Source organism: Panthera onca, chromosome A1 (genome assembly GCF_046562875.1).
Source record: "Panthera onca isolate mPanOnc1 chromosome A1, mPanOnc1 haplotype 2, whole genome shotgun sequence".
NCBI lineage: Eukaryota > Metazoa > Chordata > Mammalia > Carnivora > Felidae > Panthera > Panthera onca.
Window position 1 is genome coordinate 66,025,865 of NC_138339.1, and position 27,256 is coordinate 66,053,120.

The window sequence follows — 27,256 nt, forward strand, 5'->3', positions numbered from 1 at the left end:
CCAATACATATTCGTTTTATGTTCTTAGTACTTATTACAATCTGTTGACTTATTACACTCTCCTCCAGTAGAATAAAAAACACAATACCAGAGCTTCCCTTTCTGTCTTGTTTACCACTGTATTCCAATGCCCAAAACATCTAACTCATAAACTCTCAATAAGCATTTGAATAAATGAAGTTGAAATAAGGTAATTATATCAAAAGTTTCATTAATTGACAGATATTTTATATGTACCTATGAGAACCCAGGCTCTATTTCAAGGTGCTGGAGTTCCATCTGAGAACAAAATAGACAAAAATCTCTACTTTCTTGGGGTGTGCCTACTAGTGGGGAAACAAACAAAAAAGATAAAAAGTAAAATCATACTATGTCTGATAATGTTAAGTGTTAAGAAGGAAAAAATAATAAAGCAGGAAAGAAGAACGTGACATGTGTGTTTTAGATAGGGTAGCCAGAGAAAGAAATGAAAGACTGAGCCATGAGAGTATATGGGGAAAATGCAATCCAGGTGGTCAGGGTAACTGGGACAGTAATGAAGGTGTTGGAGGCTAACACAGTAGGAGATAAAATCAGGGAGGTTAAAGGAAGTCAGACTGTATAGGGTCTTTTGGCTAAACTAAGGACTTTCTTTGGCTTTTATCAAGAGTAGGATAGGAAAGTGTTGGAAAATATGAGCATCAGGGTATCATGACATGGTTTGCTATGAGGACTGCTAGGGCTGTTGTGCTGAGAATATCTGAAGGGCAAGGGAAAGGACTAGTGAAGATGCTACAATAACCCTGCCAAGAGATGGTGGCTCCTGAAAGACTAAGGGAGGATCTGTGGGGATGGAAGATAAAATTTCAGGTTGGACAGTTGCATTGAGAGTTTAAGGGGTGGGGGGGTGGGGTCTGGGCTAGGAGTTAGAAGTTGAAACTCAACTGGTATTTATTACGGAGATGGAGTCCTGGCTCTACTACATTCCGGTGGCAAACTTGAGTAAACTATTTTTAGGTTCTAGGCCTCAGTTTCCCTAACAGTAAAACGGAGAAAATATCCCCACGTAACAGGGCCTTCAAGGTAACTATTTCTAAGTGTCAAAGGCTGATGGTGAGCAAGGTGAGAACCTGCACGAACCTGTATCAGAGTAAGGGGGCTACTGTGAAACCAGCGACTAACTTTCAGTTCCACGGAACACGCTCCGAGGCTCACCAGCGATCAAAGGGAAGCACCAAGGCCCGCATTGCAACGCTGGCTGCAGCTCCCAAACCTCGCGAGACTTGTTGGCCCGGCAAAGTCACCCTCCCACCCACATCTCGCGAGACCAAGGTTTATGAGCGGCTATCTGCCGGTTACGGCTTGCAGGAAAGATGGAGTATACTGCGTTGGGCACCGTGGAGGCCGCGGACAGCGGAGGGGCCCTGCCATACAACAGCTCGGAGGAGCGAGAAGGCCGGGAACCAGACGGACTGCGCTTCGACCGCGAGAGGGCGCGCCGCCTGTGGGAAGCAGTGTCCGGGGCCCAACCAGTGGGGAGGGAGGAAGGTGAGTCCGAGGACCTCAGAGGCAGTAAGTCCCTCGCCCACCCGCTCGTTTCGCTGGGAGCGGAGGAAGCGCGGGTTGGGACCGCGGACCAGCCCCCGGGTCTCCGGTCACACCCCCTGGCGCCCGGCCCGCCCCCTTGCGTGACGCGCCCGGGACTCCTTGACTCGTGCAGCCCAGCAGGGCCTGGGTACCGTGGGCCAGTTCCACGGAAAATTGAGGCCGCCGCACCCAGCGAATCAGGTCTCCGCTCTCCAGTAGTCAAGGGCCTTCTCATGCTCACACCGTTGGGAGTGGGGGTTCCCCCGCCTTTCTCATCCACCAGAGCGCAGCTCTTCCCTAAACTCGAGGACTGTAATTCCTATTCGTGCCTTCTCGGAGACCCATAGAACCTTCTCCGCCAGACTGCTATCCCCCCACCATTTTCCCCTGACTCTCCATTGTCCCAGTCTCCAAGTTCCCCCACCCCTAGTGTATCTTGCCTCCCTTCTCTCATGCCCCACACTTCCAAGAACTCCAGAAGGCCTTCTTACCCCATGTTCTTCCTGGCCTTGGTGACTGAACCTGGTTTACCCCTGTTTCTATTTGTCGAGTCTCTACTACCTGGGTCTTTTTTATGCGATGGGGGCCAGGAGCCTGAAAAACTGGCCAGGGTATACTTTGGGTCCAACTTCTTTGTATCGTAGGCTTGTCCCGAAGTTGTGAAGAACAGGGTACACTGGGGGGCACTTCTGGGCTGAAGCTTCCTAGCTTGCTCTGCATTTGACCTGGCACTGGGTAAGATGGAGATAGAGGAGGATGGAAAGGGCTGGCCTGACCTAGTTGTGTGACTCCCTTCATGGTCCTTACCACTAGCTGCTTAACTCCAGTCCGGAAGTACAAGAACCGTCTGGCCTTCTGTGCTAATCCTGTCAAGTAATCTGCTCGGAAATCAGGTTTGTTTGTTTGCTGAGCAGACTAATCATGGAAAGTTTAATATGTTGCTTGTGAACTGATTGTCCTGGGATAAAATGGACTTTTTGACCACATCCAAAGAAGATATGTTTAAATTTGGAGTCTGTGGTACACAGACCTATACCCTTGTGTGTACTTCTCCAGTTTGAAAACTAGTCTGACTCCTACTAAATTAATATGGGCCTTCTGTCTCCCTCATAATTTCAAACTTGTTTGGTACAAATCCCCCCAAACGCACCCCAATTTTCCTTTCACTAATTTGACAAATCATTGATGTATGCTCAGTTCCTAGGACTGGCTGGGCATCAGAGCTACAGAGATGAGGAAGATACTGTCCTTCCCCCTGGGAGGGTTTATAGTCTAGTCCAGGAAGCAGACACCAAAACAGTTTCAGTATAATGTAATGGGTACAGTAAAGAGGAATGTGTAAGAATTGGTTGTGCACAAAGAGGAAGTGACCTTTGTCCTTGAGGGACAGGGAAGGCATCTGCTGGACCTTGAAGCAGAGAACACAGCAGCTTTGCTCTAAAAAGTGAATTGCTTATGTGTGTGTGAATGTACAATGTCACTTAGGACCCAGTTCATTTCCCTACTGTCCTCACTTTCCAGTATTTATATGAGGTCTAGATAGATACCTGTAACACCAGGTTCTACTCATCTTGGTTTTTGTTTTGTTTTTCTCTTAGCACTTTTATTGAGTTATAATTTATATACCATAAAATTCACCCATTCTAACTGTACAATGCAATGATTTTTTGCTAAAAGTATAGAGTTGTGTAGCCACAATTCTGTTTTAGAATATTTCTGTCACTCCAGTTAGTTCATTTCTGCTTCTTTACATTAAATCTCCACTCTTACCTCCTGCCCTGGGCTACCACTGTCTCTAAAATTTGCCTTTTCTGAACATTTCATATAAATAAAATCATACAATATGAATGCATTTGGCTTCTCTCAGCATGTTTTTGAGGTTCAGCCACGTTGTACCGTGCATTCATTATGGGCTTCATTATGTTTTGTTGCTAATAGAATCCCATTGTATAGATCTTGCTTTTTATCCTTTGACAGTCTCTGGCTTTTGAGTGGGCTGTTTAGACTGTTTGCATTTAATTTAATTATTGATAATGGCTAGATTTACATTTTCTATTTTGCTATTTATCTCCTTTTCATTTTGTTCTTCCTTTTCTCCTTTACTGACTTCCTTTGTGGTTAGTATTTTTTAGTGGACCATTTTACTTTGTCAATTTTTTATACTTTTTTTTTTTTAATGTATTTATTTTTGAGAAAGAGAGCACAAGCAGAGAAGGGGCAGAGTGAGAGGGAGACAGGATCTGAAGCAGGCTTTGTGCTGATAGCAGAGCCCGATGTGGAGCTCAAATCCATGAACCGTGAGATTGTGACCTAAGCTGAAGTCAGACTCTCAACCAAGACACCCAGGTGCCCTTTTTTTTTTTTTTTTTACTTTTTAATTGTATTTTCTTAGTGCTCGAGGGACTATATGATGCATCTTAACTCATCACAGTCTACTTCAAATTAATACTAACTTAAATCTGATAAAATGTATAAAAACATTCCTCTAATAGTGCTCCATTCCTCACCCTCCTTTGTACTATTATTGTCATATTTGTTACATTGATATATGTTATAAACCTAATTATTCAGTGTCATAATTATTGATTTATACAATATCTCTTCTAAAGAAGTGAAGAGAAGTTATTTAAAAAAGTATATTTATGGGGCACCTGGGTGGCTCAGTTAACCCTCCGACTTCAGCTCAGGTCATGATCTCACAGTTTATGGATTTGAGTGCCTCATCTGGCTCTGTGCTGACAGCTCAGAGCCTGGAGCCTGCTTTGGATTCTGTGTCTCCCTCTTTATCTACCCCTCCCCTACTCACACTCTGTCTCTCTCTCTCTTTCAAAAAAAATATCAAAAAATTTTTTGGGGTGGGCGCCTGGGTGGCTCAGTCGGTTAAGCATCCAACTTCAGCTCAGGTCACGAACTCACGTTTCGTGAGTTCAAGCGCCGTGTTGGACTCTGTGCTGACAGCCAGAGCCTGGAGCCTGCTTCAGATTCTGTGTCTCCGTCTGTCTCTGCCCCTACCCTTCCCCTATACTCTGTCTCTCTCTTTCTTAAAAGTAAATAAAGATTAAAAAATTTTTTATTGATTTATTTATTGATTTTATTTAAAGATTAAAAAAATATTAAAAAATATTTATAATGTCTTTTATATTGGCATACATATTTACCATTTCTGGTGTTCTTTTTTTCTTCCTCTGGATTCATTACCACTTAGTACCACTTCCTTTCAGCTAGCAGGGCTTTCTTTAGTATTTCTTGCAAGGCAAACCTGCTAACAGTGAATTCTCTCAGTCTTTATCTGGGAATGTCTTTATTGTGTTTTCAGTCTTAAAGTATATATATATATTTTTTTATTATTATTATTATTAAAAAAAATTTTTTTAATGTTTATTTATTTTTGAGAGAGGGGGAGAGACAGAGTGTGAGCAGGGGAGGGGCAGAAAGAGAGGGAGACACAGAATCTGAAGCAGGCTCCAGGCTCTGAGCTGTCAGCACAGACCCCGACTCCAGACTCAAACTCACGAACCACGAGATCATGACCTGAGCCAAAGTCGGACGCTCAGCCAACTGAGCCACCCAGGCGTCCCAAAGTATATATTTTTTAAAATAACATCTTTGTTGATACATAATTCATATACCATAAAATGCACCTTTGTAAAATATATAATTTAGTGGTTTTTAGTATATTCACAGAATTGTACAACCATCACCACTATCTAATTTTAGAACATTTTCATCACCCCGGAAAGAAACCCTACACCCATTAGCAGTCACCTCTGACAATTGTTTATCTCCTTTCTGTTTCTATAGATTTGCTTATTCTGGATGTTTCATGTAAATTGAATTGTATAATATGTGGCCTTTTGTGACTGGCTTCTGTCACTTAGCATACTGTTTGAAGGATAGTTTTACTGGACATGGAATTATTAGTTGACAGTGTTGATATTTCTCACTACTTTGAATATGTTATTCCACTGCTCTCTGGCTTTCATTGTTACAGATAAGAAGTAAGTCATTAATCAAATTATTCCACTGTACAGGATGAGTCATCTTTCTCTTGCTGCTTTAAAGAGTTTCTATCTTCCAGTAGTTTGACTATGATGTATCTAGGTGTAGATCTCTTGGTATTTATCATATTTTGAGTACCTTGAGGCTTTTAGCTGTATGGATTAATGTTTTTCTTTGATCAAATATGGGAAGTTTTCAGACATTGTTTCTTCAAATATGTGGGTTTTTTTCCCATTCCTTTCTCTTCTTCTGAGATTCCCCATATATATGTTTGGTATGTATTTGTTTGGTATGCTTGATGTATCCCACATGTATCTGTGGCTCTGTTCATTATCAATTTTCTTTTTCTCTTTTCTTCAGTTTGAGTATTTCTATTGATCTATCTGCAAGTTCACTGATTCTTCTGCCACTTAGAAACTGATACTGATTTTTTCTAGTGGTTTTTTCATTTCATTTATTGTGCTTTCAGCTCAACTCTGTGTTATACGTATTTTAAGTAGAAAACTTTTTAACACCACATCATCAATGCCATTACATTTGTTTTCTTCATGACTTTTTTGTATAATAAAATTTGAGTTTTTACACACCATCAACAGTATGGATTCACAAAATAGAAGTGCTGAAGCTAAATAACCTTAACGGGGCTAATGTCCAATTCATTCTTGTAGACCACCCTGCCTGTTAGACTACACTGCCTAAACAGTCTGACCCACTGGTAGATTATGTCCAGCTTGCTTTTACTAGGATCTTTTGTTGTTTACTGCTTTCTAACTATAGCTGTACCTAGAAATCCACTACCTCCTAATAAGCAATAAGAAGCAGGGTTCTAAATAGGTTATATCTATCCCTGAGAACCAACTTCAGACAAGTGATGAATTTCTGTGGAGCTGAGTTGAGATTCTAAGGCCCAAGCAATAGTAAGTCATGGGGCGCCTGGGTGGCTCATTTGGTTAAGTGTCGACTCTGTGTTTCAACTCAGGTCACGATCTCACAGTTTGTGGGTTTGAGCCCCACATTGAGCTCCTTGCTGGAAGTGTGGAACCTGCTTGGGATTCTCTCTCTCTCTCTCTCTCTCTCTCTCTCTCCCTCTCCCTCTCCCTCTCCCTCCCTCCCTCCCTCCCTCCCTCCCTCCCTCCCTCTTTCTACCCCTCTCTAGCTTGCTCTCTCTCTCTGTCAAAGTACATAAATAAACTTAAAAAAAAAAAAGGAGTAGTAAGTCATTATAGATTAGCAGTGTTCACCATTAATTGGAATATTGGAGATGGTTTAGTCACGCCAGCTATTCTGGCCCTAAGTATCCTAAGGCAACTTAAGGCACATTAAGTCACCCAAAGACAATTGTAACTTGAATTGAGGTGTCACGATAATTTTCTCCCCCAAATACTACTTTCCCTAAATTCCTTAAGTTTATGAATTATCTTGTTCTCTACACCAGCTGTCTCTGTCCATACTTCACTGACCCTGTGAAAATCAGCCCTATGCCAGATCTCAGTCTCTTCCCCATACATCTAGTTGGCTACAATATGGATACAAATTAAATCCTGCCAATCATGTCTTATCATAATATAGGGAAGACACAAATGCAGTGAAGACCATATTCGTATGGCTGTTGGCTATTGTTATGGTCAATAAAGGTCATGGAGGGGTGCCTGGATGACTCAGTCGGTTAAGCGGCTGACCCTTTGGCTCAGGTCATGATCCCAGCATCATGGGATCAAGCCCCATGTCAGGCTTTGTGCTGAGTATGGAGCCTATTAAGATATTCTCTCTCTCTCTCCCTCCCTCCCTCCCTCCCTCCCTCTTCCCCTCCCTCCCTCTGACCCTCTCCCCCACTCATGCTCTCTCTCCCTCTCTCTAAAATAGGGGGGGAAAAAAGAAAGAAAAGAAAGAAAGAAAGAAAGAAAGAAAGAAAAGAAAGAAAGAAAGGAAAGATCATTGGATTATGAGATCATCCTACATCAGTGTTTCAGCATCAGCATCCTTTATCCAGCTTTATGGGCTGAGATGTAGGGTCATTGACAATGGAAGCTTCTTACTTCCAGCAAGGCTGTGATGGAAGCCTCAGACACTATAGATCTTCTGTTGAAACAGTCATATATTGTTCCTAGAGACATTTGTGGAGGCCCAACCTAGTACCTTCAGCCTGTCCAATGTTGTTGTTGTTTTTTTTTTAAGTTTACTTATTTTGAGAGAGAGAGAGATCATGAGTGGGGGAGGGACAGAGAAAGAGGAGAGAGAGAATCCCAAGTAGACTCCATGCTGTCAGCATAGAGCCCAATGCAAAGCTTGAACTACCAACTGTGAGATCATGACCTGAAGTTGGACACTTAACCAGCTGAGCTACCCAGGCACCCCTCCAATGATTTTTCTAAGCATCAGATTTCTTATATCAAATCTGACCAATTTTGGAGAGGTAGTAGTGTTATGTGTGGATATCAGGGCAACCGAGATCCACATTCAGGCCACCTTCTCAAAATTTTGATAATTTATGAAGTTCTTTTTCCCAATGTGGATCTTAGCTTCCTCCAACCTTGTGAACCTTTCATGGTTTTTATGGGTCAGGAATTTAGGAAAGGCTTAGCTGGACAGTTCTCTCTCAGGGTTTGAAAGGCTCTAAGACTCTATCCCAGGGCCTCTTTCCTTTTCCATCTACACTAGGCATTCTTTTCTAGCCCATAGCCTTATTTATGATTGATATATTGATGATTCTCAACTTATATCTCCAGTTCTGACCTCTCCCTTGAGCTCCAGACTTGAATCTTCAACTGACTACTTGATATCTCTACACATATATCTGATAGACCACTCATGTTTAACATAGCCAAAGAAAAGTCTTAAATTCTCCTCCAAGGCTGTCTTCCTCCAGTTTTCATCTCATCTCAGTTTAGTTGCTCAAGTTCAAAACCTAGGAGTTACCCTTGACTCCTTCCTTCATTCTCTCACATCAAATCAAAGAAATTGTGTATCAGATCTACTTCTAGAACGTAATTCCAAATCCATGCACTTTTCTCTGTCTCCATTGCCAACCTCCATTGCCATCTCCATACAGTCTACTGACACAATGATCAGAGTATTCTTTCCAAAACATAAGCCAGATCTTATTGCCTCTCCTTGCACTAAAAACAAAATCCATAGTTCAAATCATGGCTTCTGAGGCCTTGTATTCATCCAAAATGATCTTGTAGGCCTCACACTGCCTCTCCAGCTTTATTTCCTACCACTTTTGTCTCATTCACCATACTCATGCCACATTGACCTCCTTTCCCTTCCTTGAATATGCCAAACTCATCCCTGCCTCAGAGATTTGGCACTGTCTCAGGCTGCAATACTATTTCCCCCAGACCTCCTTGTGGCTGATGTCTCCTAAGATGGTCTTCATTGACTGTGTTGCCCCCATCATTCTCTAGCACTGATTTTGTTTTCATAGCATTTCTCCCTCTCTGTCACTATTTTGCTTTTTATTTACTTTGTAGTGTGTTTTGTTGATATGGCCCCAGTGCTGGCACATAGAATGTATTCTGAATATATATTTGTGGACTGTGTGGATATACTCTGAGGCCAGAGAGGTGCCTCTTTATTCATTTAGTAGTTATTTACCAAGCTCCTGCTATGGGTCAGGTATCATACTAGATACTGGGGATACAAAGTCATAAACAACATGGTCTCTGCCCTGTTTAGTCTTTGGAAGTCAGATTCTGAATATCTTTGAAAAAGAATTTCATTGGGGCACCTGGGTGGCTCAGTCAGTTAAGCGTCAGATCAGGTCATGATCTCGCGGTTTGTAGGTTCAAGCCCCGCATCGGGCTCTCTTCTGTCAGTGCGAAGCCTGCTTCAGATCCTCTGTCCCCTCTCTCTCTGCTGCTCCCTCTCTCTTTCTCCCTCGAAAATAAATAAACATTAACAAATTATTTTAAAAAAAGAAATAAAGAAACTTAAAACAGTAAAAGAATTTCATCTTTAATTAAAAAAAAAGAAAGAAAGAAATCCAGCATCTCCAGGTCTGGAGAGGATGGCTGGACTCTTACTCCTGGGTACCATCTCCCCCTTGTGGGCTTTGCAATCCTTTTTTTTTTTTTTTTTTTTTTTTAAGTTTATTTATTTTGAGAGAGAGAGAGAGAGAGAGAGAATCCCAAGCAGACTCTGTGCTGTCAGCACAGAGCCCAACGTAGGGCTCAATCTCAGGAACTGTGATACCATGACTTGAGCCAAAATCAAGAGTTGGACACTAAACCAATTGAGCCACCCAGGTGCTCTGAGCTTTGCATTCTGAGTAGCCTCTCATTCTCCCTTTAAAATAAAAGTTCTGGGACAGAACATCCGAGTCTTGATACCAGCTTAGGTCTTGATCTCAGGGTTGTTAGTTCAAGCCTCAAATTTGGCTCCACACCCAGTGTGGGGCCTACTTAAAAATTAATTAATTAATTAACTCTGGCCCAGATATGTTGACAGATCCACTTTCCTTGGTTTCTCTGAACCCAGATGAGCCTGGCAAGTTCTTTCACAAAAATTTACCAATCACCATAGGAGAAAAATGTGGAAATAAACAGATTCTAAGGGGCAGAAATACAGCCAGACAATAGCCTTTCTGCCCAAAAGGGCTGGCATAGATAAACTTTAGATCTTGTAGAGTAGGGAAAGTCACCTTAAAAGTTTCCTACCAAGAATCTCCCTCCAAGGCATCTTGGCCATGTTTTGCTCCAGAGTGAAAAATATAAAACGTGGGCTTGCTGTCCCCTCATGGTTTTCTGAACTCTGCCCTGCCTCAGATTATTGGTGTCATTATAGAACTCATGCCTTGGGTGAAATTTTACTTCTCCCCAAAGGTAAGGCTTAGTTCTCTGGGCCCAGTGATTAAAAACAAGCTAATATGGGGGCGCCTGGGTGGTTCAGTCAGTTGAGCATCCGACTCTTGGTTTTGGTAGGGTCATGATCTCGTGGTTTCTTTCTCTCTTTCTCTCCCCCTCCCCCCCTCCCCCTCCACCACTCACGTTCTCTCCCTCCCTCTCCCTCCCTCCCTCTCCCTCCCTCCCTCTCCCTCCCACACTTTCCTTTCCCTCTCTCCCTCTTCTCTCTCTCTCTCTCTCTCTCAAAATAAACTTAAAAAAAAGAACAGGTTAATATCATACGTACCTACAGTGTAGAACTTGTGTAATATGTTAGCTGATTTTAGGTGTTTCAAAGTCAGATCAAGAACAGTGAGAAAAATTTTAACACATATCAAGTTATAGAATAAGAAATACCCTGGAGGGGCTCCTGGCTGGCTCATTCGGTTAAGTGTCCAACTTCAGCTCAGGTCATGATCTCACAGCTTGTGAGTTCGAGCCATGCATCAGGCTCTGTGCTGACAGTTCAGAGCCTGGAGCCTGCTTCGGATTCTGTCTCTTCCTCCCTCTCTCTCTCTCTCTCTCTCTCTCTCTCAAAAATAAATAAACATTAAAAAATTAAAAAAAAAGAAATATCCTGGAGCATCTAGCTGACTTATTTGGTGGAGCATGCAACTCTTGATCTTGGGCTTCAAGCCCCATGTTGGGCATAAAGATTACTTAAAATAAAATCTTTAAAAAAAAAAAAAACCTTCACAGGTACAACATAGAAAATAATTAATTTGCTTAGAACCACAGGACCCGAAAAAGAATTTGACATATAACACTGACAGTGAGCATGCACTAAGCAGACATTGCACTGCTTTGTATGGAAGAACCACAAGGAGAATACATTCAATGAGATACAAGTTACTAGTACAGTAGTCTCCTTTATTTATGGGGGATATATTCCAAGACCCCTACTGAATTCCTAAAACCACAGATGGTACCAAACCCTATATACACTGTGTTTTTTCCTATATACATACATACCTATGATAAAGTTTAATTTAGAAATTAGGCACAGTAATAAGAGATTGACAACAATAACTTAGTAAAATAAAACAATTATAACGATATACTGTGGGGCGCCTGGGTGGCTCAGTTGGTTGAGCGACCGACTTCGGCTCAGGTCATGATCTCACAGTTTGTGAGTTCGAGCCCCGCGTCGGGCTCTGTGCTTACCGCTCAGAACTTGGAGCCTGCTTCGGATTCTGTGTCTCCCCCTCTCTCTGCCCTTCCCCTGCTCATGCTCTGTGTGTGTGTCTCTCTCAATAATAAATAAATGTTAAAAAAAAATTAAAAATAAAAATATATATACTGTAATAAAATTCATGTGAATGTGGTATCTCTGTTTCTCTCTCAAAATATCTTACTGTGCTGTACTTACCCAGTGGTAACGTGAAATGATAAAATACCTATATGGTGAGATAAAGTGAGGTGAATGACGTAGGCATTGTGACACAGCGTTAGGCTACTATATTGATGTGTAAGAAAGATCATCTGCTTCCAGACTGCGGTTAACTGAAATCACAGGAAGTAAAACTGCAGATGAGGCAGGACTTCTGTATCCTCATTTTAAACAAAGGAAAACCACAGGAGGAGATTAAGTAATTTCTATAAAATCACACAGTAACAGTAAGTAACAGCGGCAGGATTTGAACCCAAGTCAGCATGCCTGGGGAACCCAAGATCCTAACCGTGGTTTGTACCATACACATTTAACTGGTATTAGATTATAGTTTATGTTTACTATATAATAACAGGATTAATTTACCTTTTTTCCTGAAGGTAAAAGATTATCCAGCAGCATCTTCTAATTGATACTTATCCTCCAAAACTTCTTTTCAAATCTTCTGATTTATTCAAAAGAAACCAATTTTTAATGTTTCCCTAATAAACACATTATTTCCATACAAAAAGAATGTTCTAGTCTTTTAATAACTAAACCCCAATGCAATTTTCTAACCAATTCTGTATGTACAGTTATACCAATGTAAATTCTTAAAATCAGAAAATGTGGGGCACCTAGCTGGCTCAGTAGGCAGAGTATGTATGTAACACTTGATGTTGGGGTTGTGAGTTTGAGCCCCACATGGGGTGTAGAGATTACATAAAATATTTTAAAAATAAAATACAATAAAATAGTAAAATCAGCAAATGCTGTTGATCTTCTAGTGGAATAAATTTGGGGGTGGCTTCATTTTTAATTCCACAGAAAATGTTCACAAATAATAAAAAGATAAAGAATTTATCATTACAATTTTTTTACAAAGAATGAAAAAATGATTCCCTTTTCAAGTCTTTCAATCTTTCTGATTCTATCTGGGAAGAAGTCTCAGGTGCTGCCATGTCTCAACACCTCTCTTCATAGTTGCTGCTCTCTTATTCTTTTAAGGGAGAGCTCCAAGCCTGTCACCAGTGTCTGGCTAGAATTATTTCATTTTTATTGGTATCTAGTTTAAGTTTATGATCTAAAGATTCATTTTTTTAAAAAGAAAGAAAAAAAAAAAACAAAACAGGAGGGGAGAGGCACAGAGAGAAGGAGAAAGAGAATTCCAAGCAGGCTCCACACTGAGCCCTAACACAGGGCTTAATCCCACAACCCTGGGATCATGACCCGAACCATAATCAAGAGTCATACGCTTAACCAACTGAGCCACCCAGGTGCCCTTAAAGATTCCTTTTTAAAAGAATTTATAGCATGGTGATTATAGTTAATGCTGTATTGTATATTTGAAAGTTGCTAAGAGAGTAAATCTGAAAAGTTCTCATCACGAGAAAAAGATTTATAACTATGTATGGTGACAGATGTTAACTAGATCTATCATGGTGACCATTTTGTAATATATACAAATATCAAATCATTATATTGTATACCTGAAACTAATACAATGTTATATGTCAATTATATTTCAAAAAAAATTACTTAGTAAAGAAAATTGCCTTACACAAAGTTGTAAAGTAAGTAATTAGGTAAGTGATGTGAGAACATAGCTTGCGTCATGAAAACAGGTGAGGAGTGACAAAGCTTTGCCGAGATATGATGGTATGGCATTCCGTCACTCAGTGCCTGTGTTTGAGAGGGTTCAAAGATGGCACTGTTGAAGCAGGTTTTTAACTCAAAGATTTTTTTATTTTCCTCTCTGTAGTGGAGCACATGATCCAGAAGAACCAGTGTCTCTTTACCAATACTCAGTGTAAGGTTTGCTGCGCCTTGCTAATTTCTGAGTCCCAGAAGCTGGCACACTACCAGGTATGCCACTGTACCTTTGAATACTTTACTCCCCCCGCCACACACACACACCAAAAAAAAAGTTTACTTTCCACACTCCGTGCCACGCCCTCACTTCCTTCTTAGCCACCCAGACATCACCTCCATGCATGTTGACTGTGACTTGAAGATTGACTTAATTTTTTGCATCTCATTTCTCCCGTCCAAATCAAGATCATTATACTTACGTCTTCCTTCTCAGCTTAATGTAGTAGAAAGTATGCACTTTGGCTTTAAATAGACCGAGTTAGAATCACAGCTCTGCTGCTCATCTTGGGCAAGAAACCTCACCATCTTCAGCCTTAGTTTCCTTATCAGTACGACAGAGATGATGATAATTTTCTCATAGATTGCTGTGAAGATTAGATTTGATAGCATTTAAAGTGCTTTAAACAGAGTAGGAACTCAATAAACTAGGTTTCTTCTCCCACCCTCTCCTCAAAATTTTTGTGAGGATGAATCAAATGAAAATCTAGTGTTTTTGAGTGCCTTGTTAGATATGAAATGGCATTTGGCTATCTTTGATCTTTTTCCTGGGTTCTTGCAGAGCAAAAAACATGCCAACAAAGTGAAGAGATACCTAGCAATCCATGGAATGGAGACATTAAAGGGGGAAACGAAGAAGCTAGACTCAGATCAGGTAATCCAGCTGCCATGTTGAGACCACTCGCTTCCTGATGAAACCAGCAGGCAGGTTGGTGTGGTGGAAAGAATGTGGGCTTTGAGTCAGACTGAATTGGCTTCAAATCCTAGCCATGTTGTGTGACTTGGACAAGTGTTGTTACTTCTCTGAGCCTTGATTTCTTCCTCCATAAAAATGAGGATGTTAATATCAACATTTTAGGATTTTTCCAACCTAAAATGAGGGAAAATTTATCAAAAGCACCAAACACACAGCGGCTCAGTATACGGAGCCATTGTTATGCATTACCACCCAGTGGTTAATTGGAGCAGGACTAAAAGCTTCTCATTTACTATTCAAGGAGAAAAAGTGGAAGGAAGCCAGGCTGCTTGCTTTCTTGAAATGGGAGGGAAAGAGCTGAGTTCAGCACTTGAATGTTTTGAATAAACAGGTGGAAGAAACAACTTTCCAAATGCCTGTTCTGATTGAGGTGTAAATGCATTGCTTTTTGGCTTAGAAATACTGTGAGAATTATGCTGAAACAATCCTAATCCCTCAAGGGTACCATTAATTTTGTTTTATGGGAGGTTGTTCAAATGTCATGGGATGAGAAGTAGCAGACTAGGGCCCTATACTAGCTCTGCAACTTATTGGTTTGATGACTTTGGGCAAATCACTTAATCTCTCTGTACTTTATTCATAAAATGGAGATAATAATTCCTACCTTTTAAGGGTATTGTAAGGTAAAATTACAATTCTTGATGGATGCTCAATGAATGAAAATTTACAGATAGCCTCCTATTACAGTGTTCACAGGCGTGGAAGGGCCTTGCTCATCCCTTCTCCAAATTCACTGGACCCATCCCCTAGTTGCCCTTCTGCTTGTGATTTAGAATTCAGAGAGACAAGATCAACTCTGGGACCCTAGACAAGTCACTTCACCTCTTTGTATCTTGATTACTTCAACTCTCAGGGTGGCCCAGTAGTTCAAATGAAGTGACTGACTTTCTTCTTCCTCTGCAACAAAGAATTATTTACTCTAAAATGTCAATAGTGCCAGGATTAAAAAATCCTCTTAGAATGAATACTTTATTCAGAGATCAGACCTCAGAGAGAGGCTGGGAGCTCTTAACATAGGCTTGAAATACATTGTTTTCTGGTGTAATCACAATCAACAAATAATATCTGCTTGTTCAACAAATCCTGAGTATCTACTATGTGTCAGACTCCAGCAGGGTGCTAAGGATAGGAAACAAGGATGAGTCCAATGGTCCATACCCAAACACTGCACTTTGGTTCACAGAAAAGTCTCTTAAGCTATGACACTGTCAGTTTGGGTGACAAGTGCTATGATAGAGATCTGTTTAATGTACTCTAGGCATGCAGAGGAGGAACAAGATTAATTATTTTCTGAATACTCACACAAAGCAGCTCAATAATTGTGTACTGAGTTGAGTAAAAGTCTCCCAGAAGAAGTGACGTATATATATATGAGTCTTGAAGGCTAAGCAGATATATGCCAGGCAGGAAAAAAGGAAGATCATTCTAGGAGCAAGAATGACCTAAACAAAGCAAGGAAGTAACAGGGAATAAAGTGGGGAATGGTGAGTAGAGCCTAAAATGAAGTAGCTGGAGAAGGATCCAGAAAGGTAGGTTGGGGTTAGTGTGTGAAGGGGGCCTTGAATGCCCATTCTTCTGTGGGCAATGGGGAACCATGGAAGATTTTCTGGCTGGGCAGTGGCGTGATCAGACCTGTGTTCTTTCTCCCAACCAGAAGAACAGCAGAAGCAAAGACAAGAACCAGTGCTGCCCCATCTGTAACATGACCTTTTCCTCCCCTGTCGTGGCCCAGTCGCACTACCTGGGGAAGACCCACGCAAAGAACTTAAAGCTGAAGCAGCAATCCACTAAGGTGGAAGGTACTGGTTTTCCTGAGTAGTGCTGTATCGGTACCCCTCCCATCCTCAGGGCACCAATGCCAATGTCCAGAATGCAATGCCTAGGGCCACAGACTTGGAGAGGTCGAACTTTTGAGAGTCCTTAAAAATACCAAAGTAGGCCCAGCTAGATTGAAATGCAGTCTCAGAGTTGTGCTCACCTAACTTCCCTTTCTTTGGTTACATCAGTTTTTCTTTGTAGAAGTGTCTTAGCCCTGAGCTTTTGTCCTGATGAATAATTATAATCGAGAGTGTCAAAGTCCTCCAGGCCATGCATACCATGAGAGCATTCTATCTCTTACCTCTCCCACTTAGATTTTTCCCTCCCAGCATTCACCTGCCATTATTACCATGTGTTCCAAGTTGAAAGCTAAATCCTTGTCTTTTTCGTGTGCTCAGGTTATGCCCTGTTCTCTTTAATCCTCAAAGCTGCCTGTTCTCCTCAAGACAGGGACTTGCTTTTCAAAGCTGAATACTTGAGTGCTGCCACTACTGCCCAGCAAGCCATGTTTGCAACTGCCATGAATTCATTCCAGTGCGTTGACTTCTAAAATAGTCCCCTTTATCTTGTCACCACTGTTGCTCAACCCTCGTTTTCATCTCATTAACTCCTGACTTTCTGGGATTTTTAACCTCCACTAACTGCAGTTAGTTGAGAATGAAAGTTCTTTGATTTTTATGTCTTTTTTTTTTTTTTTTTTTTTTTTGTAATTTTTGCTTCTTTATCTTGGACCAGGAAGTAGACTGACTATACTATTTATAATACTTATTCTTTTTTGTAATACTGTATCAAGAAAACAAGACAACAATGTTTTAGAAGACTTTGAAGATAAGGTGAAAAATTACTCATAATTATACCCTCTTAACACACCCAAATCTGGTTATTCATGCTATGAAACAACAGAATATGGACTTTGAAGCCACAGACATGCAGGTTTAAATCCTGATGCTGCTGTTTACTATCTATATGACTTAACTTCTTTGTGCCTAAGTTTCCTCACCTGTAAGATGTTAATAATACTATCTATAGGTTGTGAGGATGAAATGTATTTAAGGAATCTAGGACATAATAGATGCTTAGTAAATGACAGCTGCTATCATTAGTATTATCACTGTCATTAAGATAGCCCACAAGTGGAATCCCCTTATAAAATGAAGTATTTGGTGAGGCATCTACCACCTGGAGCATGTCATTGGCCTTGCTTATGGTTTGTTCATCATTAAGTTATACTAGTACTGATTGCTTTTGTTTGAAGTCGGTGTTGGGGGGTGCCTCTCTGGCTCAGTCAGTGGAACATACAGCTCTTGATCTTGTGGTCATGAGTTCGAGCCCCATGCTGTGTGTAGAGATTACTAAAAAAAAATAAAACTTAAAAAAAATAATAAAGTCAGTGTTGGTACCATTCATGGTACCAACAAGATTAAAACATTAGGCCAAGAGAAAATAGCTTAAGAACAAAAACTTTATAAGGTTATTTGTCTTTATATGGATTGATCTTTTCTATAAATGGGAAAATTCCCTGGTATATGCCAGGTCCCAAAGATTCCATACTTAAGAGGTTATTTTCCGTGTTCATTTTCAGCCTTTGCCACGTACAGATATGCTTTTATATGGTTGTAATCATAGTGCATGTACTGTTTGTATCCTGCTTTTACTTTTCATTGAATTTTGTAGTTTAAGCACATTTCTATGTTTTTACATGAGTTTATAACTATATTTATGAAGTTAAACATGTTTCTAATGTGAAAGTAATAGAAGCATGTTGTAGAAAATAAGGAAAATACAGATATATGAAAAGAAAAAGTACGCATAATTTTGCCATTCAGAGGTAACCACTGTTAATATTTTGGAGTATTGTTTTTCCTATAATCTTTTGTTATGTGTATGTGTGTATATCTGTGTGTATAGTTTTATGTATGTACAGATTAAATCCATATATACGTGCATATAAACATAGAATACTTTAAATAACCTTATATTTATAAAAATGATGCATACTCATTATGAATAATTCTAGCTGAAATGATGCAAAAAAGTACAAAGAAGAAAGTAAAATATCCCCCAAATCCTACCACAGAGAAACACTGTTAATATATTAGTGACATTTCAAAATGCTACTACCCACATATGATTGTGCATATATCTTTTAACAATGATAACATCATATTGTGTGTAATTTTCTTTTATACTCTTTCTGTTTAATATAACATTTGTATTTCCCCATGTTATTAAAAACTTTTTCGTAAACATTTTAATGACTTTATAATATCCTATCATAACACCATTCCTCTAATGTTGAACATTTTCTCCCTCCCCTTTTTTGATATTTATAAATAACAGTACAGCAAACATCCCTGTAGAAAACTCTTCCCATATTTCAAGCTATTTCCTGAGAGAAGACTCCCATAGTTATTTTTTGGATGTCCGTGAAGCGGTTCCTCCAACTTAACCGTTCACCTCTGATGCTTCAGTATCTTTTAAAGAATGGCCTTTTATGTCTTTTTTTTTTTTTTTTTGCCTTTTATGTTTTAACGACCATTATTATCTCTTTTCTGATGTCAGAAGTCTATATTCATTATAGAAAAGTTGGATATTACTGAAAAGCACCCTTTTACTCTATGCTTTTGGCCTTTTTTCCATGCATCACCAGTATGTTTTTTCGTTTGTTTTACAAAATTGAGGACATAAGAAACAGATTTCTGTATAACCTGCTTTCTTTTTAATGTAACACCACATATTGAATGTTTTCTCATATTATCAAATATTCTACAACATGTGCATTACTTTTCAAGCAACTTGCTGAGCAAGCATCTGAACCATCTGTCTGAGTGCTGCTGAGCCCCACTCCTCTTCCACCATTGGTGGGGGGTCTAGGCCACATTTTTAAAACAGTGGTTACTGGGTTGACACCATTCTAGCCACATGGACTCATTTGTGAGTCTTGGCATCCACTTTATAAAGCAGCTGTGTGGCCTGCCAGGAGTATCAGGACATTTGTTGACCGACCCACAGGGGACTCATAACACACTCTGATTACCTGAATTCATTGACCAGAACCAAGGATGTTTTCTGAAGGTAAAAGCATGGACTATAGCCCTCCCTCAGGTTTCCCTACCACACTCTGGCAGCCTGGCCTAGCGAAGAGGGCATAGTCTTTAGGGTCACGCAGATGGATTCACTCACTACCAGGGTAATCTTGGGCAAGTCACTTTACCCATCTGAGCCTTGATTTTTCTCTATAATGTGGTAAGATGATATTTATCTCATGGGGTAGTTCTGAGGACCAAAGGAGGAAATATATGTACAAAGCATGTAACTTAACGTCAGTATCATCCTCTCTTTCTCCTACTCAGCCTAGAAGACAGTGTAACCCAAAAGGCCTCCTAGTACGGTTACCTTTTCTAAATGACCCTCCCAATCCTCAGGCTCTCAATTACTACATCTGTGCATTGGCTCCCAGTTTTTTGTCCCACTTGCTGTGAAGCTCTGGGGAATTCTGAGGGATAAAAGAACTAGAAACGTGTACATTTCTAGACTGTTATAATTTGACAACTAGATAGCAGAAGTGCAGAACCTCCTCAGAATATGAGAAAATCAGGATTCATATGCCCAAAGTAGTGAAAACTGCTGACCAAAGTAGCTGGTCTTTGAGCTCTCCCAAATCTTGCCAGTTTTCCCAATTAGATAAGACTTTCACTGTGTGATTCACACAGGCAGTGCTACATCTGCAAGTGTGACTAGTGACCCAGCCTTTCTTTCCATTCAGCATACTCGAAAGCTTGGCACCTTCTGGGTCTTTTTTCATTGTTTCTGTTTGAACTCTCTCACCGCAGCTCTGTCGAAACGCCTTACAAACCCTTTCCTTGTGGCCTCCACCTTAGCCTTGCACCAGAATAGAGAAATGATAGACCCAGACAAGTTCTGCAGCCTCTGCCATGCGACTTTCAACGACCCTGTCATGGCTCAACAACATTATGTGGGCAAGAAACACAGGAAACAGGAAACCAAGCTCAAACTCATGGCACACTATGGGCGGCTGGCCGACCCTGCTGTCACTGACTCATCAGGTAAGGGGGCCCAGCTCACACCGAGAGCTGGATCAGGGCTTGAGCACTAGAGTTCTCCAGACTACCAATGCTGTCTTTTCCTCCTTACATCTCCCCTCGCAGGCATTGCACCCTCAAATGCCTGCAGAAACCAGATAGGAAATAAAAATAAGTAAATGAGCATGACCAGCTGAAGAGTGCATGCCTCTCCTAGCCAGCTCCAGTTAGTTATTACCATATCTTTCAGTTTTTCAAGGAATCTAGAAAGTCAGATTTGTTTAAGAATTCCCCTCATTTTTGAGGCACCTGAATGGCTCAGTCAGTTAAGTGTCTGACTTTGGCTCAGGCTATGATCTCATAGTTCGTGAGTTCAAGCCCCACATTGGGCTCTGTGCTAACAGAGCCTAGAGCCTGCTTCGGAATCTGTGTCTCTCTGTCTCTCTCTTTGCCCCTCCTCTACTTACATTCTGTCTGTCTGTCTCTCTCTCAAAAATAAATAAACATTAAAAAAATTTTTGAAAAAAAAGAATTTCCCTAATTTTTAGGGGTCCTGGCTGGCTCAGTCGGTAGAGTATGCAACTCTTGGTCTCAGGGATGTGAGTTGAAATCCCATGTCGGATGTAGAGATTACTTAAAAATAATCTTAAAAAAAAAAATAGAATTCCTCTCCATTTTAAATGTGCTACTAAATTTAAAAAATGTTAAACCGTGTATGAGCCAAATCTGTCTGCAAGCCAGATTTGGGCCAAGGGCCACCAGTTTGCAACCTCTGATTTAAGCTCCCTGTCATCCACATTCCTTGTGTGAAGGCCCTCAGCAGCCTCTGCCAGGTATTAGAGTGTCCTCAGGGCCCCTCACTTCTCAGCAGTTGAGGCCTGCCCATACCCCACTCTGACTCAGAGAATATTAGCTTTTACCCTGACTTCTAGATGTCAGTCAACATCACAGGAGTAAGTATTCATAAAGAGTTAAGAGCCCTTCCCATCACATTAACTTCTCAGGGCTTATAATAAGACTGGAGGAGGGGAGATTATTATTTTCTCCTTCATTCAGTCAGTAAATATTTATTGAGTACCTACTGTGTACCCTCTTTGGGGTACAGTGGTGACCAAGACTGACACAGTGCCTGTCTCATGGAGCCTACATTCGTATGAGTCCTCAGGGTTTCCACTCAGGCCATGGAGATGCAGCACCAGTCAACACTTGAGGTCCCCATGGCATCCAAGTACAAACAACTTGGCCTCAGGGAACCTGCTACTTGGAGTCATCTGTGCTCTTGCCACAGTCTTAGAAAGGTGAACACCCAGATACTGTAGATGTTCCAGACCACATATGGGCAAGGGAGATCATGCCTCTCTATCAATCCCCAAACCCAAAGCAGCCTTACAACACAGGTTGTCCTTGAGCAATACTGACACAGATGAGATGGGTACAAAATAGTGGCTATGAAATAAGGGAAGGTCCCTTCAGCAAGGTGCCAAGGAGTGCTCTTCCAATGCCACTGAAGGACCCTGCTTTATAAACCTCTTCAAAATTAAGTGCTTGGTGTTCCCATACGCAGGCAGTGCCTTCCTCTTTAACAGGATCAGCCCCATATGCTGAGAAATACGGGAACTTCAGAACCAAGCTCCTCAGAACCCTCTGTGACACCCTCCTATTTTGGCCTGAGACTGATAGGGACAACACAGTATCCAGCTGGCACGACCCAGGGTTCTCTTGCAGCTGACTCTTCTTTGCTCAAGCTCTTGGCCATCTTTATTTGGCCCTGCTCTGGTCATATCCTCATTCTCTCTTGTCCACTAGCAGGACTCAGGCACTGCCATGTTTAATTTTTTTTTTTTTTAATGTTTATTTATTTTTAAGAGAGAGCATGAGTGCGTGAGGGGCAGAGAGAGAGGAGGACAAAGAATCTGAAGCAGGCTCCAGGCTCCATGCTGTCAGCACAGAGTCCAATGAGGGGCTCAAACCCACCAACCGCGAGATTATGACCTGAGCTGAAGTCCAAAGCTTAACCGACTGAGCCACCCAGGCCCCTCCCCTTTTTTTTAATGTTTGGCACTGCCATATTTTAGGCTGCTTATCTTAACTTGTACCCGTTCTATTCTTTTTATTTTTTAAGTTTATTTATTTTGAGAGAAAGAAAGTGTGAGTGGAAAGGGGCAGAGAGAAAGGGAGAGAGACAATCCCAAGCAGGCCCTGCACTGTCAGCATGGAGCCCAATGCGAGGCTTGAACCCACGAACTGGGAGATCATGACCTGAGCGGAAGTCTGATGCAAGTCAGATGCTTAACCGACTGAGCCGCCCAGGCACTCCCCCATTCTATACTTTTATCTCAAGCCAAAGTCTCCTTCCTATATCTACTCCTCCCTTTGCCTAAGGCTGGTTACCAAACTTAATCCTAGAACTGTATCCTGGATGCTTTTTTCTTGCTTAAGGCATCTGACTGCTTTACAGATCAGCCACAATTTTTCATGAAAACCTAGGCAGGGGGCAGGGGCATCACACGCCTATTGATATTAATATATACATTATAATTTAATTCCCACAGCATTCCTAAAAATAGGTATGATTTTCGCATTTTACAGATAAAGAAGTTGAGACTCAGAGTGACTTGCTCAAGGTCATAGAGCTGATAGGACCTGATGTTGATAAGTGAGAACATCAATATGTGTCTCTAGCTCTGTCTGGCTCCAAAATTTACACTCCTTCCTCCTGCCTCCAGCTCTGAGTGTACTTGGCAGGAGGCTTTCCAACTATAGGACATCAGAGGCATTGAACTCATTTTGACCCCCTTCTTACCCACAGAGGTGGAATGTTGACCTAGGATATGCAGGCAGTGACTTCAGCTAACAGGGATTCCACCTTAGCAAAGGTTTTGGTTTGTTAGCAGCTTAACTTTTCCCTGCTGGCCTCTGTTGAAGCTTGTTCATTCATTCAGTCAGTCAGTCATCCTATACTTACCTGTGGCTGTTACAGTCCAGACCTTAGGCTAGGTACTCTCACATGTAATTGCCAGATTTAATCCTCACAGCAGCTCTGCTGTGCAAGTTTGATTGTCCCCATTTTACAAATGAGGTCATTAGGATCAGAAAGATGAGGTGATTTTTCCTGGGTCTCACACTAGGCAGCACCTGAGCCACATTGAAATTTGGGTTAAATTCTATAGTGGGTCCAGAGAATAGTTTCCATGGGGCTCCTGTCAGAGTGTCTCATGACAAGTATGGGTCAAATGTGAGATGATCCAGAGTGTCCAGATCTCTTCCCCAAGGGGAAGATGCAGCGTCTACCAAGCAGATCAAAGACTTGAAATTTGCTTTATATTCCCGGCTCACATTTCTCTCATTTATCCAAGAATGCTAAAACTAAAGCCTGCATATCATTCAGGCAGCCAAATCCTTCCAACTGTCAGAGCATTCAACACTCACCCCCAGGTTACTGGAATCCTCCTCTGCTTTACCCCATCACTTTCTTTCCCTGCTTAGGGCCTTGCCTCCTACATAGAACAGGGCTGCTTTCTCTGCCCCATGCTGATCCCCCGAGTCTCTTCAACTATGCTTAGGACAGGTTTTCAGGTTTTGTTAAGTTCATATATAGTCAAAGAGTGCCTGAGTGGCTCAGTCAGTATCCAACTCTTGATTTCAGTTCAGGTCATGATCCCAAGGTCATGGGATCAAGCCCTGTGTTGGAGCATGGAGTCTGCTTAAGATTCTCTCTCTCTCTCTCTCTCTCTCTCTCTCTCTCTTTCTCTCTCTTTCTCTCTCTTTCTCTCTCTTTCTCTCTCTCCCTTTCTCTCTCTCCCTCTCCCTTTCTCCCTTTCTCCCTTTCTCCCTCTCTCCCTCTCTCCCTCTCTTCCTCTCTCCCTCTCTCCCTCTCTCCCTCTCTCCCTCTCTCCCTCTCTCCCTCTGCCCCCCTCCCCCGCTCAGGCACGCACTCACTCGCGCGCACTCTCTCTCAAAACAAAAAATCATATATAGTCAAGAAATATTTGCTAAGTTCTTTCCTAATATTTGTCAGGCATTGTATATATGATAGTAAACAAGACAGGTGTTGTCCATGTTCTCATGAAGCTTAGAGTTTAGTAGAAAAGACAGGCATTGAGCAAATAACTTCAAGTGTGACAAGCTTTAGAAAAGGAAACAAATGGGGCACATGGCTGACTCAGTTGGCAGAGCACACAGTTCTTGATCTCAGGGTTGTAAGTTCAAGCCCCATGTTAGGTGTAGAAATTACTTAAAAATAAAATCTTAAAAAAAAAAAAAAGGAAAAGAAACAAATGGGACAACTTAAATTGGAGCAGGGATCAGTGAAGGTTTCCCAGAGTGAAAGGAGGATAATGTGGGGCAAAACGATCCTGGGGAGATGACGGAGCATCCAGTCCTGGTATTGTTGGTCATGTTAGGGATTTGGGCCTTTAACCTAAAAGCATTGGGAAGCCAATGACAATTTAAGCATTATTAGATCATTCTGCTTACAAAGTGGAGAATGGTTTGGAAAAGGGAGGAAGAGGAGTGGGGAGACCCCAGCAATGAGGGTATTGTAATTCATACTAGAGAGGATGGGAGCTTGGACTAAGTAAGGTAGCAGTGGAGGAGATAGACAGAAGTAGATGGATTCAAGAGCTATGTAGGAAGTGGAATTGTCAGGATTTAGGGGCGTCTGGGTGGCTCAGTTAAACATCCAACTCTTGATTTCAGCTCGGGTCATGATGTCACAGTTTGTAAGATTGAGCCCTACATCCAGCTCCGTGCTGTCAGTGTGGAGCCTGCTGGGGATTCTCTCTCCCCCTCTCTCTCTCTGCACCCTTGCTCGCACTCTCCCTCTCTCACTCAAATCAATGAACTTCAAAAAGAAAAAAGAATTGTCTGGATTTGGCCATCAAATGTGGGAGGTGAGGGGGGGCTGGCTGGGTCAGCCTTCAGAGCGTGCAATTCTTGATCTCGGGATTGTGAGTTCAAGCCCTACATTGGGTGTAGAGATGACATAAAAATAAGATCTTTACCAAAAAAAAAAAAAAAATGTGGGAGGTGAAGGAGAGGGAATAGTCGAAGATGATAACCAAATTTAGTCTTAAGCAATTAGGTGGATAGCCAGGTTTTGTCAGCTTGGAGTTAAGATGCCCATGAGATATCGAAGTAGGCAGTTGGATATATAGGTCTAGAACTCAAATGAGAGGTCTGGGTTAGAGATATTGCCATTTTGGTAGGTCAGTAATTGTTAAATATTAGTGGTTTCATATATTTTAGGTGGTAATGAAAGTCAGCAGAATGAATGAAACCCCTAGAGAGTTTAGAAAGAGAAGAGCTGAGGGTCTAAGATTAAGCCTTCTGCAAATGCTGGCCATAAATGTCTAAAATGGACCTGAATTCTGATTGCAGTAATATTCCCCTTAAATGCTCTAAAGGGGTGTGTCTTCCAGGAAATACCTGAAGATACAAAGGAACATCAGCTAGCTAATTGGAGTAGAGGAGATCATTGGTGTTCTCAGCTATAGCTGCCATAGAAGGCTGGTTAAAAGATACTCTCCACCTCTTTGCCAGACTGATGCATGGAGCCCATAAGAGTGAAATAATACTAGTAATAAGAGCTCACATTTGTTGAGCACTTACTATGTGTCAAATGCTTTTATTTAAATCATTACAGTAACTTTATGAGGTTGATACTAATATTAACCTCATTTTATAGGTAAGGAACCTGAGTCTCAGAGAAGCCCCACTTTTACAAATGAGGAAACCAAATCTCAGAGAGGTTAAGTAACTGGCCTGTGGTCCTACAGGTAAGAAATGATAGAGCTGGGATTTGAGCCTAGGTGATCTCACTCCAGAGCTGTGAAACTTTAGGGTGGCAGATGGTTAGAAGAGTGTCAGAACCAGAGGGCTCTTGAAGTCATGTGTACAGCTGCCTTTCTTGTACAGCTAACATCTGTCATGCTAGAATAAGTACAGCCTTTGTGGTCAGCCAAGCCTGAGTTTGCCACTTACTAACACTGTGTTCTTAGACATGTGACTTTGCCTTATTTTCCTTTGTAAAATAATGATAATGATTTTCCCAGGAAAATCATTATGAGGGCCAAGCAAAATTATATAGCGTGCATGGCCTATATCAGGTACTTGGTTAATGATACTGGTTTTTATTATAAGTATTATGGTTATAAGTTATGGTATAATTGACTTACAGTTGAGAAAAGCTGAGGATCAGAAAGGGGAAGGGGTTTAGTCAAGATCACATGAAGGCAGAGCCAGGAGTCCAGCTCCATATCTTGGCCATGTGGACAAAGGCCACTTTGTCATTGGATCAGCCCTGGTAGTAAGAGTGTCTGTGAGCCCCAAGGTAGAAAGACTAGATTAATTTTCATAGCAGGCATTCTCATTAATTACTGTTATTGCAAGCCTAGGGAGAGTGGCAGTTTCCCAGAGATCTCTCAGTGAAGGGCATCCTTAATGAGGCCACTTAGCACAGTCCAGGTAAAAAGATACACCAAATGTCACCTCTTTGTTCTGTCAATCTTTTATTTACTCAACAGACAGCTACTGTAGACCAGGTTCGATTCTGGGACTTGGGGGTACAGAGGGGAGTGAGGAGGTTCCCAACACCATAAAGCACATAGGCACACAGCCAGTGTCCCCTGAGCATTGAGGCCTCTGGGATTCTCATCAGGGCCAACCACCTAATCTCACCCCACCATCCATCCTCAGAAGGGCATTTACTGTCAAAAGCAGCAGTCCCCAGGTCCCTTGTTCCTGGATAACTAAGTATCTTGACTTTTATGTGTGTTTCAGCTGGGAAGGGTTACCCCTGCAAGACGTGTAAGATAGTGCTGAACTCCATAGAACAGTATCAAGCTCATGTCAGCGGCTTCAAACACAAGAACCAGTGAGTAATCTTCCTTTGAAATTCAAGGGTCTGCTACAAGAACTCAAGGCTTCTAAATCAAAACAAAGCCAGGTACTA

The 27,256-nt window shown here is 41.5% G+C and overlaps 1 protein-coding gene across 8 annotated transcripts in view; it reads left to right on the forward strand.

The window, feature by feature from the left end:
* Window positions 1–1,307: 1,307 nt before the first annotated feature.
* Window positions 1,308–27,256, forward strand: part of ZNF346 (zinc finger protein 346) — a 29,751-nt gene continuing 3,802 nt past the window's right edge. For 2 of the 8 annotated variants that reach the window (XM_078447168.2, XM_060635119.3), the window contains exons 1-6: window positions 1,308–1,527; window positions 13,580–13,683; window positions 14,249–14,341; window positions 16,098–16,242; window positions 20,095–20,328; window positions 27,085–27,178. In XM_078447168.2, coding sequence (XP_078303294.1) covers window positions 1,353–1,527; window positions 13,580–13,683; window positions 14,249–14,341; window positions 16,098–16,242; window positions 20,095–20,328; window positions 27,085–27,178 — 845 coding nt within the window. In that variant the 5' untranslated portion in view covers window positions 1,308–1,352. Of the gene's footprint in view, window positions 1,528–13,579; window positions 13,684–14,248; window positions 14,342–16,097; window positions 16,243–20,094; window positions 20,329–25,990; window positions 26,082–27,084; window positions 27,179–27,256 lie in introns of those variants that run through there. The other 6 variants (XM_078447173.2, XM_060635121.3, XM_078447180.2 and 3 more) reach the window with 4 other exon arrangements.